The following is a 13722-nucleotide window of genomic DNA, read 5'->3' on the forward strand; positions in this document are numbered from 1 at the left end:
TTTTCAGACTATCTTAAAAATAAAGTGAATATTAGCAAGATCAAACAGTTTTATTATCTGAACCAAATTTGTGAAATGAAAAAAATCTGAGACAGTGAGTTAGAAATATCTTGATGTGAATTCAACTTCTCAATTTATAAAATTGGGTTAGATGGACTGCTAGGACCACATTCATACTATCATGTGAGATACCATGTAATAAATACTTTCTGACCTAGAGTAAAGCTGCAGAAAATATTGCAAAAATGGTAATGTGGAATTTTATATTTCTTGCATTTCAGTTACTCTATAGCAAATTTCTTAAGCTATAACAAAAAGATGCCTTTTCTGGCTGCCAATACTGAAAATCCAAACTGGAAACTGGTATTTCGACTGTGTCATTTCTGCCTGTCGTAGCATCATCAGTAATAAATAGTTTTCAAATATGTCCCAAGTGGCAGTTTTGCTGATGATGTATAAAGCAGAGTGGAATTCATACTGGCAATGCAGGATTATCGCTGAAAAAAATGGGGGGCTCAATTCTGATTTCTCTGATGTAATTAAACAGGGAATGACATAACTCAGTAGAGTTATGCCTCTCAGTAGAGTTATGCCTCTCCAAAACTGTCAAGAAAAGTGCCAGCCTCTTCATTCTAAAGAACATGGAAAAGAGATAGATAAAATAACAAAACTTTTCACGTGCATAGCTATATACAAGTATTTCAACATATTCAGAGCATATAAAGTATAAATGATTTTCAATAATAATTATAATAATAATTGTATTTTTGGAAGAATGTGGTGCTTTTCACCCAATTATCCAAGAAATGAGCAGAATGAGCAGAAATTAATGGAATGCAGAATTAATGGAATGAGCAGAAATTATTTTGAAATACAGATTTATACATGTATTCATTTTTATCTTTGTAGACAAAATGACTTCTATAAAAAATCTTGCCAAGACTGCAATCATTTTATATGCCATATGCTTTTTTACAAACTCTGATGGAAGACCAATGATGTAAGTACATTATTATACACTTGCAAAGTCTGGAGGATGACTTTAGCTGTTCTAGAGAACATGGTTGGTTTATCTGTATGTATGTTTACATGTATGCAAGTCTTTCTGTCCCCGCTTTTGACCCCTTTGGCCAAGCTGGCTAAATTCTGTCCTCTAGATACAGCTATAGATTTCTCAGATACTCTGACTTACATATTCTTTGAAAACATGCAGCTGAGTAGAGGGAGAAAAATCATATAAGCGTTCTCTTTGGAATATCATTGGGTAAGCTCATTAGACGCTTAGGGATTCTACACAGGACATCACTTTTTTACTGTGCGAGAATCTAGCTGGAACTCACAATTAGACATTAACATCAACCAGCATTGAGAAAAAAATACACACGAAACCATGCTTCCTTAGCTCTAGTGTTCACAGAAAGCTAGCACTGAATAAATGCCATAGTTTTACTGATCAATTACCTATTATCGTATAAGCCCTACCTAAGCTCATTTACAACAGCTAAAATAAGTGATAAATATATAGTCAAACAACATTGTCACAAAACTGGACTACTTCTCATTTTTGATGCCTTCTCACTAATATATCCATTACTAATAAAAAATCACCATCCACCCTCCTCCTCTTCTCCAGATGTCACCCTATCCCTTACAGATTAGAAAGGTAGGTTCTACAGCTCTGTATTGTGATACCTCACAAAAGTTCCCACACCTGGGGTTTTGAGTGAAGATCTAGAATTCAAGAAAGGCCACTATGAGTCTCTTTCTGTGCTCTTCTTTCATGCAGGAAAAGATCAGTGAGTGAGATGCAATTAATGCATAACCTTGGAGAGCATCGACACACCGTGGAGAGACAGGACTGGCTTCAGATGAAACTGCAGGATGTGCACAGTGCCCTCGAGGATGCTAGGACCCAGAGGCCTCAAAGCAAGGATGATATTGTCCTGGGTGAGATGAGAAGTCGGAGGCTGCTCCCTGAGCATTTGCGGGCAGCAATGCAGAAGAAATCCATGGATCTGGACAAAGCTTACATGGATGTACTTTTTAAAACAAAGCCATAATGAAAAAAAGCCAGAGCATTATGTCTGTCCAAGTAAGCACATGTCTGTATATCATTGATCAAGTAGGGCATTTTATTATTATTTATTCCAACTACAATAAGGATTAAAGGTTCCATTCAAGATTGTAGACCCATTGAGTTAGACATTTCACAACCAAATAATAAAATGTATTTACAGTCCACCCTTGACCATTGCTGCTAATTTCTGGGTATCTTTTAAATGGCTAATGTATCTTATACATTTCAAGCATAAAAAGAAAAAGAAACCCAAAACAGTATAAAAGTTGAATAATCATTTAAGACCAGTTCTACTACTCTTACATGGACAGCATTTGTATGTAATCACTAGACCTACTTGTACTGTTAACCAACAATAAATAAATGCAGTAGAACCTGTCTCCATAATAGGGCACCATTTTGCCTAGGGTTAAATTTTGTTTAACTTTGTGTTAATGAAAATATGTAAACTTAAATCCACATTTATTTTCAGAAGGCCTAAAATCAGATGAACGTTAATTACATAGCAAAAGATGCATGATAATAATTCAGGATTGAAGAGTGCAAACATAAAAAATTAAAGTAAGAAGGCAAAGCCTAAGATTAAAATACAATGGGATAAAATTAAAACAAATTCTGTATGAAATAGAATAATGAAATTTTGCAAAATACTGAAGCAAAGGGAAGGGTTTGATTACCTTCTCCTCCTCCAAAAGATGATAACCTGTAATTAACTGGAGAAACAGTGGGAGCAGAGATGATACCACGTATCTAAGCATGGCTCTAACTAGAGAACTGTAAAATATCTATCTCAGAATTTCTGTGTTGTGTTAGGCCTTGTGTAAGTAACTTTTGTTTGTGAGACCACTGGCTCTCATAAATAAAATTACTCATTTTCATGTAGAATGGGGATCTCAGTTTGTCAAACCCCCAAGATGAAAACCATTAACATGCAGAAATCAACCTGAGAGAGGAACCATTAGCTGTAATACATTCAAACTCTAAGCAGGACTCAAAAGGAACATAAAAATGGATGGGAAAAAATCAATTATGGTAACAATAATTTTAAAAAGCAGCAAATATAAAATTATCTTGAATGGTATATGCACATGTGTGCTTAGAACCCTCAATCATTTCTGACAAATAACGTTTTCTCACTATAAATGGTGGTTGCCTCCAACTTTGCCATTGACAGAGCTCAAACCTGCTGCTCTAAGCCAAAGGGTCTGTATGTATGTTCCCATATCACTTCTTATTTGTTTGTTTGATGTCTAGCACACCTTGGGGAACCTGGTAAAAAACTCATAAATCATTACAAATATAAATGCAGTCTGCTGGAGGCTAGAAAGGTACTTGTAACTAGTAAACTGTAGTTCATAATCTTGGCTATACTTTTAGTAAGGTAAAGGCCCTGATGCTGCAAGCAGATGGTATGCCTGTGCACACCAGTGTGTCCCACAAACAGGCAAGGGTTTCATGCCACTTCTCTGTTTGTAGAATCAAGGCCTTAAACTGCACTTTCTATTTATTCTTTTATCAGACACCTGTGCTAACTTAAAGAAACGAAATTGCATTTTTGTACCTATGTCTCACTTATATATTACCAAATAAAGTGGACCAAAAGCTCTTGGACATTATTTTAAAGCATAACAACTGACTGACCTGTAACTATTCTGACATAATTTAGCATTTGGGGCAAGTTTATTAAGCCATTTTATTTTACTACAGCAATATAAATACAAAAATAATGATGAAAGCAAAGGACATGGACCTGTTGGAATGGGTCCAGCGTAGGGCCACCAAGATGATCAGAGGGCTGGAACACCTATGCTATGAGGACAGGCTGAGAGAGTTGGGGTTTTTCAGCCTGGAGAAGAGAAGGCTCCGGGGAGACCTTATAGCAGCCTTCCAGTACTTAAAGGGGGGCCTAGAGGAAGGATGGGGAGGGACTCTTTATCAGGGAGTGTAACGACAGGACGCAGGGTAACGGCTTCAAACTGAAAGAGGGTAGATTTATATGCGATATCAGGAAGAAATTCTTTACTGTAAGGGTGGTGAGGCACTGAACAGGTTGCCCAGGGAAGTTGTGGATGCCCCATCCCTGGAAGTGTTCAAGGCCAGGCTGGATGGGGCTTTGAGCAGCCTGGTCTAGTGGGAGGTGTCTCTGCCCATGGCAGGGGGCTTGGAACTAGATGATCTTTAAGGTCCCTTCCAACTCGAATCATTCTATGATTTTATGATTCTATGATTCTATGATTCTATTTTTCCTTTTGTCTTTCCTGCACACAAAATCATATTGATGGTTAAACAAAGGATGTTTACCTAGCACAAACCTATTTATGTCCCCTTACAATAATGACACGTGCAAAAACTATATAATCTTCAAGTGCCAAATTCATAAACTGTTTCATTTTGATCTAAACAAAGAATTCTATTATCTACGCAACTTGTTCTTCCTAATCTTCAGCTACCCAGTAGATGAAAGATGCTTACATAAATACTTAAACTTTCTGTACACTTAAAAAAATACTTGTTGCTTACAAAGGACTTCAAGGTCAGAAACAGATGATGCACCGCTGAACATCGTTGAACTAGAAATAGGGCTGCAGACAAACTATGCTCAGCACTGTCTCAATTATGGCTAAAATCATGTTTGCTTTGCCCACATACAGTATGACTCTTCAGACAGACTAAAGAGAGTACAGCGGCAGATAATTAGTACTAGGTAATGCCCATTAGAAAAAAGATGTAATTTGCATGAAATTACTTACTAATGGTAATTATCTAGAAAACAAATTTGTTACAGCTTTTTAGCTTAAACTTCTGATCAGTGTAGCAGCAGTCAAAACAGCAAAATGTTCAGAGTGGGGTAGAGGATGTTATCAGAAATATTTTAATACCATGATATATTGCAAAAATTCATCTTCACCTGGACTAACACAGGCCATTTTGGTCATATTTCTTTCACAGATTAAGGAGACTAGAAAGAGGATAAGAAAGAATAGGGCCACTGAAACACATACGATAATAAATGGTAACAACAGCAGTCAGAAAAGCAACAAATAAACAGAGGCATGATAAAGATATGATGAATGAACGGTACGAAGAGATAAATGGTATTGCTTACCTAAGCGAACCAGGAAAGAGAGGGGAAGAACTGAGCTTGCATATGGCTGAATATGGAGCTTTTAGCTAGTATGAGCCAAAATCTCATTTCCAGCCAATGTCACTCTTGGGTATGCTCAAGTTCTTTTCCCACACACGCACTGGAATGTGCCTTAAGTCTATGGCAGGTTCTGTACTTGCATGTAAACAATTCAAATACTAAGCAAGCCTGCACTTCACAACAGACTCAGACAAGCATGTGACTGCCAGAGGAGACTTCCTATGTCCCCTGTTACAGTGAGATAAAGTTAGAAAAGTATTAGATCTGTATCCCTTCACATCCACAGGATCAGCCTTCTAAAGATGAGGTGTCTATAGAAGGCCTGTTTCCTCCCCTGAAGAATGTGGTTTCTATGCACATACTTCCTTTCAAGGCAGAAAATCCCGTGTTTTATGATCTGACAAGGGCTTTTTGCAAAGACCTGTGTCCTTGAAGACCTATTCTGTGTAGATGGATATCTATTGTGTGCATCTGTTTTTTATAGAATTCTCAGTGAAAAGAAATATAATTGTGTATCTCACTCATGACTCATTGAAATAAGAAGCACTAATATCAATATCCATTCTCAGGGGAAGTAAAACAGTAGCATGTGAAAAAAACCCAAACCCATGATAAATTAACACAGCCAAAATCACAAGAACTCTAATAAAAACTAGATGAATTGTAAGATATTTAGGTAAAACCTACTGCTGGTGGTTTAACTGCTAGTGATTTGGCTTTCTTAGCTGCTTCTAACTTTGTCTCCTGTAAATACTGCTGTATTATATTGCTCAGCTCTCTGTTAAACGGCACATAACATCTGACTCCTTGCCTAGTTAGCGCATTCTAACAGCTTTTGTGTGAGTTGCTTGGCTGTCATTGTTCTACTGTTTCTAGAACTGTGTGGTTTATCTCTGTGGCTATTGTTCTAGGATGGAAAAGAGAATTCATTTAACAAAATCGGGTTTTGCTGTATGTTGTAGCAAAGCTTCAGACTTTAATGGGACATTTTGGTAAAGCAAAGACACAAACCCTTGCTCTCTTTCCCCCTCTTTCCCTCCTCTCCCCAATGTACACAAGGTATACAACTTGTCTATCTAATATTTCCTGCCTGAAGCAGTCAGATCTGCTAATGTATCAGGCAAGTCCAGAAATGTACACTCAGTGAATCTTTAGATTAATACTTAGGTGTCCCTAAAAAAGGAGTATATATGTCACATATATGAGAAGCACACAAGAGGCATTAGCTGCACAGTTCCAGTCTCTGGAATTGGACAGCAAATTTGTCAAGTTCCTCCACCAGTGGTTAAATCAGAACCCCTGTTCAAGGTGAATATGCTCATCATTAGGTTATAGATTAATGTTCACTCTTACCAACATGTTTTCCTTGGGAGGTCTGGTCCAACAGTGGCTTAGAACAGCATTTTATCAGACTCTGAGAAGACCTCATACATGGTGGTTGATCTTCACGGCAGGGCTGCCCCAAAATAGCCACTGTACAACCAGACTGGCTTCCCACAATGCACAAAGGAGAACAGATAAACATTCAAAAGTTTGTGCAGAGATTTGCTCCTTCTCTTCCTCCTCCCAAACTCTCCACTAATTTGCTTCAGTGTACTTACTGTCTAGAGTTCTACTATCCTTTCACCTGACACGGAAGTAAAGCTCTGCCTGCATTTAATAACGATGCTATAGAGAATATCTTAGGAAAAAGACAAACGTTGTCTTTAGATCTGAATACAGTTGAGGCTTGGTATCGGTTTATTCTCCCCCTATAAGGAGTGCAAAGGGCTTAGTGTGATCTCAACAACTGTACAAGTACACTGAAGTTGCCTACAGTGTGGAACATGATAGTTCTGCAAGGTATTATAGAATGAAAGCCACATTTGCTAATTATATTCCTAAAATAGACTGCAGATTACACAGGCTCCATATAACCTATACGGTTGTACAAATTATAGTTGCAATTTACATCAGTTTTAGGATGAATTTTGAGATACCAGACATGTCAGCTTGTCTAGCTAAGCTGTATTTTATCTCTCTTTGTCTTTTTCTTCTGTGCCAGACAGTGATAGACAGATGATGGTGTCAGTGTAGGAAGCGGCCAGAGGCCTGGGTGCTGGGTACGTGCTGCCATGTAAAACCGGTAACGGTTGTTCCTCAGAACATTTGTGTGTGAACACTGACAGAGCCCCAGCGGGAAGGCAGCGGCCCAGTTATCATCCCCTCGACGTAACTTGGCTCCTCTGCCTCATCTTTCCCAATTACCTTTCCGCCGCGGCAGACGGGAGCCGAGGAGCCGCTCTTCCCGCCGGCGGGAGGCGCTCGCTCTCCAGCACCGCCTCTCAGGCGCTCAGACCGGCAACCTCCACCCTGGGCGAGGGCTCCGCCCTGTTTGGCCGCACACCCTGCGGCGGCACCCGGCGGGTTGGCGATCAGACCCCCGGCGATCTGGCCGCTGCCCGCGGCGCGGCCCCCCGGAACGGCAGCGGCCCTCAGGCGGCCCCGGGCCCGGCCTCGCCGCATCGCACCGCACCATAGCAACCGCCGCCTCAGCGCTCCGGCCCGCCCCTAGCAACGGCGTCGCCTCGCGACCCGCCCCCTGCCCCGCAAGTCTCGTGAGATCTCGGCGCCGCCGCCTCCTCCTCCTCTGCGCGCGGGGCGGCTCTCGCGAGAGGTAGTGGCGGCGCTTGCCGGGCCTGGGAGCGGCGGCCGGTGTCGGCGGGAGACGGTGGCTCGGCCCCGGCGCCGGGGGGGTGAGTGAGTGAGTGGCGGGTGGAGGCGGCGCGGCAGGACGCGGCGGGGCGACCGAGGGCCCGGTGGGGCTGCTCCCCCGCGGCCAGGGCCGTTGCCGCCGAGGCGGCGGAGGGTGCGGGCGGCGGCGTGCCCCTCTGGCCCGGCTCTCGGCCGCGGCTCCTGGGCTGTATTTCCTCAGGGCTTGCGGGAGGCCGGCCCGGGCGAGCGGCGGCGGCCCCTGCCTCTGTGAGGGACCGGAGCCGGTGCTGTAGTCGCCCGGAGGCGTCTCGGAGTGTTTCAGCCGGCCTGCTGAGGCACGGCATCTCCGCAGGCCTTGCTTCGGGTGTCCGTGTCGCCTGAGACAGATCGTGGGCTGAAGCTTTTACACTTTAAAAGCATCGTAGAAAGGGTGCCTTCGTCTGGTCGCCTCGCCTTGACAAATCTGTTACGCGTGGTGTCATGAACAGGCTGAACACTACTTAAATTGCTAGTTTTAATCGTATAATGTTTATTGGTAAAACCTGCAGTTGCTCTGAGGGCTGTACAGAAGCGGTATTATTGTTTAGGACTGCCTGACAGCGATCACATAATTCCTGAGCATACTTGTTTTACATAATACCCGAGCATTGATTTATCTACTCAAATGACTTCATAATGAGTTCAGTATCTTCATAAAACTTTTTTCCATATAACCATATTTTATTCGCAGAAAATGTCAATTGCTTGTATGATAGATATGTAAAATTATGTGTTGTGGTTGCCTATTACTACCTTTTTTTTAAATTCACTTCCGTTTCTGACTATTGTTTCTGTGTGTTTTTCTTTTTTGTATCGGATCCCATCAAATGTGTCACTTAAGAGCTCTCTTCTTGCAGATTTTGGATCCAGCTCTATCATAGACCTTTTCCAGATTTGTTTCTGTCACTTGTCTGACTTCTTTGTCTAAAGTAGTGGTTGAGCTTTGTATCTTTTTGTTCTTTATTGTTGTCTGCCTCTTACAAATTCGAGCACATACTTAAAACCTGGCTTCTCTGTAGCCTTTTGGTTGTCATCTCTGTTCTCCTTATTTTTGTTTGCCTTTTTTCTTCATTAATCATCTTCAAGGATTCATTTAAAGAGTACTTATCTCGGTGGTTTGTTCAGTTTTGGTGATCCTTTCCCCAGAAGACCTTCTCTTTCTGTCTTCAATTTGCTCTTGAATTCAGATTGCTATTGATCCAGAAATACATTTCCAGTTATCAACTTTACACTATTCACAGTTCATAACCTGATAGTTCACACTTGTTTTATGTTATGTGAACTAAAAACCTGTCTCTGCATCATCTTGTGTAGGTTACCTTGAATTCCTATAGCTCGAACACAAGTGCAGTCAAAAGGAACTGGCTGGGTATTTTTCCTTTTTTTTTCTTTTTTAACCAATTCTCAGTAGTGATGGAGTGCTGTTCCACTGTACTTGTTCTGCAGGTCTGTCAGTGTGGATTTGTCTTTGAATAGGTCTCTTTCTTGCAAAACATCACGTAGAATATTTTTTTTTCTATTAAGGCTCTCCTGCCAAAAGCCTTTGCATGTTACCTCTCAATTTGTACCATTTCTGTCTCAAAAACCTCATTCTAGTCTATTACATCCTGCCTGTGGTCATCATTGCTGTCTACTGATGATGCTGCTTGTGACTGTTCTTATGAGTTTTTTCAGCATGTTTGTGCATTTGCCTAGTGTGTCAATGCCAGTTGGAAGCTGGGGTTAAGAAAGAGAAGTTAAAGCAGCTCTTGTATTAAATTCCTTCTTGAAGCCCAGTTTTCGTTTTAGGTGCCATTGCATTTGAAAATGGTAAACAGCTAATGTGTGGATGACACTGCTTATTAAACTAGTCACAAATGTCATCACTGTTGTTTTTTTCTGTCACTTTGTTATAAACTGTATGCTTTTGTAGATTGTACGCTTGAGGCTGGGTCCGTTTTGTCCTTTATGCATACACAAAAATCAAAATCTCATTATGAGCTAATTTCTTTCAGCACAGCTATCTTTTAGCAGTGTTGCTTAAATCTTGGCGTGGTCCTGTTGCTTATCAATAAAATTATGTATCTCTTTGTATAAAATCAAAAGCTAATTTAGAATTAATTTAACATGTGGAAAATTATTTGGGATTTTCTTGCTTACTGAGAGGTAGTGTTACTGCTGGGTACGACCGTGGTTATGGACCTGCTTGTTTCTTCAAGAAATCTACCTGATAGTCTTTTCATACTATTTATTTTGTTTCTGATGCTGAGTGTTCTGAAGCCTTGTGTCTGTCTGCTTTCTGTTTTATATCGGTGGGCCACGGGGGATAGGGCTATAGTAGTGTCAAGAAGTTAGATTCTACTCCTTTTTCTGCAGTGACAACCATGATTCTGCTTTTGTGTCAGAGAAGTTGCTCCATCCACTGAGCTTTTTACAGGTAGACTTAAGCTGATTTTTACAGAATGAATCCTAATACAGAGGGGGAGTTGGGAATCATCTGCCTCTTGGTTTTTAGGCTTCTGATATCAGATAGGTATTTCATTGTCGTGCTCCTTTTAGGAATTACAAAGTTAAAGCTTGCAAGATAGTGACTGGATATCTGTTGCTCATGATGCTGTAGAAATAGGAATATCCTCAGCTTCCCATGACTGCTTGATTATTTTTATTTTTTTTTTATTTCTTACTCATTTAGAGAAGCTTCAATCCTGACCTATTATGTTAATGTTGAGGCTGTATCGCAAAGGATGTTTCTTAGCTATGCTTTAATCAGCCTCAGTTTGATAACACTTCAATGATGATAATTTATAAAGCTACTTTATGTGGCTGATGTCTGTGCTAGTTTGCAAGAAACTCACTTGACAGGTATGGATTTCCATGATATATGGTGTTTGCATTATGAGCATATGTACTTTGAACTGTATTTCTTAATTAGGATGTACTGTCACTGTGCTTGCATTCCCAGTAAATCTTACTTGTAAGTTAGTTTTTGTTGTTGCTGCTTTTGTGCTTTGATGACTAGAGGCAGTGAACAGCAGACTGTCACCCCTTACAGAAAATCTAAATAATCTCAATCTCAGAATTTCTCTGTCTCAGGTTTTGTTTTTGTCCTAGCTGGTTACTTGTCTGTTGGATCTTTCCAATTATCCTCATTCACCTTTACAGTGTATTTCACTGATGGAGCAGGTTAAAGCAGATGACCTTCTGAAACCTGTCCTACTTTAGGAAATGCTTCTGACCAAGGCTTAAAGCTGAGTAGCTGCCTGAAGTATTACGTGTTAATTACCTAAATGTTGTCTTCTGTGCTGACAGCTGGAGTGATCAATTCTTTTTTCCACCTGATGAGCTGGTGTCCAGAAAATAACATCTTCAGCCTCTGCCTCAAAAGTTCAGACTATTTCAATAATCTTTGATTTGAACTTTGCAGCCTCATAAGTATTCTCAATAAATGTACTGTGGCTGGGGGGCTGAAACATATTGATATTGGTTGAGGTTTCCTTTACTACTTTCCTGAAAGATTTCCAAAGAATGTTTTTTTTTTCCCCACCTGCAGTACCTTGAAGAGTGCTAGTCCTGCATCTCACAGAAGTATATGTCCACTTCTGTCCAGCATCAGATGTTGTCTACATCTTGCTTAATCTGCTTTGCTTCTTTTGTGCATTGTATTTTGTCATGGCACAGAACTGAATATGTTTTAAGTATTATTTAACATAATCTATTCTACAGCTGTCACAAGTTAGTGTATGATACATCCTTTCATGAACTCTTCAAGTAGTGATGTAAGCACATGAATAACTGTATTTTGCATTATCTGGGGTGGCTCTACCACATCGACTATCAGCTTCCCAAACCCACTGGGTGTCTGTCTTTAGAATTCCCTTGTATTTCAGTAGTCTACAACTTCCATAAATTAGTGATGATTATGGCTTCAAGTTGGTCTTAGCAAGTCTGAAGTGTTCTAGCTGTCTGTGTTGAAAGCTTTCAAAATCAAAGTCTGCTTCCTGATTTCTTATTTTACACAATATGCCCTGTAATAATTCTCTGGAGTACTCACTTTCTGCAGAAGGATAAGAAATCATTCTTTACACCTGGAAAATTGCTTGCTAGCTAATTAGAATGGCAATCAGTTCAGCCAGTATAACACTGTTTTGTGATCTACAAAGGATATTTGGGTTATTTTTTTTTCTTTATTTCGTGTGCTCCCAGTGCCTTTTTGCCTTTATCAGCGCTACAGATGCAGTTCCTTGATTTCATGGGAGGTATTGAATAGTGTTTAGGGCCATGTACTGTTGCAGTTTTTTGTTTTACATGCAAGGCCAGAATGTTCCACAAAAAATGCTTTTTTTTATTGCCCACAGTGTGAATCTGTGAAAAAAAAAAATAAAAAAAAAAAAATTAAACCACAGTCGAAACATTCTTTTCTACTGCAGAAGAAAGTGAATTTGCAGAAGTGTTTAAAAAATTAATTAGGAGGACTAGTTAGTTACTTTACAGAACTTACACAGCATTTGCTAATTGAAAAATTCCTAGTTTCATAGAGGAAAGCATCAAAAAATATTCCTTATTTGTAGTCTTACTTGTTTGTTAAAACCTGAAATAAAATTGATGAATACATTTGTTTATAATCAGCACAAAAGCACTATAAACGATGGTCAAGAAGAAAAAAATTCGCTGTGTTACAGTAAATTTTTTCTTAGAGAAGTGTTATTTGTTAAGATCCTGTTGAGTGTGAGGATGGAAGGACGACTGTTTCTTGTTCATAGTGTGACATGCTTGGAGCTGTATTAGAAGTTTCATAAGATGTGGCTTTGGACACTTTCAGATTGTTTATCTTCTTTTCATAACTGTGCTGTAGTTCTGGGTTGTGTGCCAGTCTGGTACTTCATCAGTGACGCTGCTGGGGTTCCTCATATGCTTTAAGCAGGGAAAAGGGAATAATGTTGTTCATGAGGAGCAGTCCCATTTGTTTGTTTCTGTCCTTCTGTGTCATCTACTGTTTGTAATGGCTTAAGCATGTAGCTGCATAGCAAAGCAGATTGAGGAACTGATCCCACTTAAACCAATCTTGTTCTTTGAAGTGTATGTGAACCTATACGCACTTGTTGAATTGGTCACTTTCATTAAATGAATGACAGGGAGAAGGCAGAAAGCATGAGACAGCTTAAGAAAGTGACTTTAAATTGTCCTTTTGGCTGCAGTTTTCATAAAACCAGATGCTTTTACACATCTTTCCAGTGCGAAAGCAAAATTCATAAAATCATAGAATGGATTGGGTTGGAAGGGACCTTTAAAGGTCATCTAGTTCAACCCACCTGCAATGAGCAGGGACTTCAACTAGATCAGGTTGCTCAGAGCCCCGTCCAACCTGACCTTGAATGTTTCCAGGGATGGGGCATCTGCAGCCTCTCTGAGCAACCTGTTCCATCCAGTGTTTCACCACCCTCATTGTAAAAAAATTTCTTCCTTATCTCTAGTCTGAATCTGCCTTTTTTTAGATTAAAACCATTACCCCTTGTCCTATCACAACAGGTCCTGCTAAAAAGTCTTTCTTATAAACCCTCTTTAGGTGCTGGAAGGCTGCTATAAGGTCTCCCCAGAGCCTTCTCTTCTCCAGGCTGAACAACCCCAACTCTCTCAGCCTTTCTTCGCAGGAGAGGTGGTCCAGCCCTCTGATCATCTTCGTAGCCCTCCTCTGGACCCATTCCAACAGGTCCATGTCCTTCTTTTGCTGAGGACTCCAAAGCTGGACACAGTACTCCAGGTGGGGTCTCAGGAGAGCAGAGTAGAGGGC

General features: G+C 40.4%; 2 protein-coding genes across 8 annotated transcripts in view; both read left to right on the forward strand.

Moving 5' to 3' along the window:
* The first annotated feature begins 914 nt into the window (after positions 1 to 914).
* On the forward strand, positions 915 to 2060 carry PTH (parathyroid hormone). The gene is made up of 2 exons (XM_063331338.1): positions 915 to 1000; positions 1787 to 2060. Exons 1-2 carry the CDS (start codon positions 915 to 917, stop codon positions 2058 to 2060), a joined length of 360 nt encoding a protein of 119 aa, XP_063187408.1.
* A 5759-nt stretch (positions 2061 to 7819) lies between these two features.
* The window catches only part of BTBD10 (BTB domain containing 10), a 31376-nt gene continuing 25473 nt past the window's right edge, over positions 7820 to 13722 (forward strand). For 3 of the 7 annotated variants that reach the window (XM_063334719.1, XM_063334721.1, XM_063334723.1), the window contains exon 1: positions 7820 to 7957. The gene's annotated coding sequence lies outside the window, so the exon portion shown is untranslated. The remainder of the gene's footprint in view (positions 7958 to 13722) is intronic. The other 4 variants (XM_063334726.1, XM_063334720.1, XM_063334725.1 and 1 more) reach the window with 4 other exon arrangements.

The sequence above is a fragment of the Chroicocephalus ridibundus genome, chromosome 4 (assembly GCF_963924245.1).
Source record: "Chroicocephalus ridibundus chromosome 4, bChrRid1.1, whole genome shotgun sequence".
Classification (NCBI taxonomy): domain Eukaryota; kingdom Metazoa; phylum Chordata; class Aves; order Charadriiformes; family Laridae; genus Chroicocephalus; species Chroicocephalus ridibundus.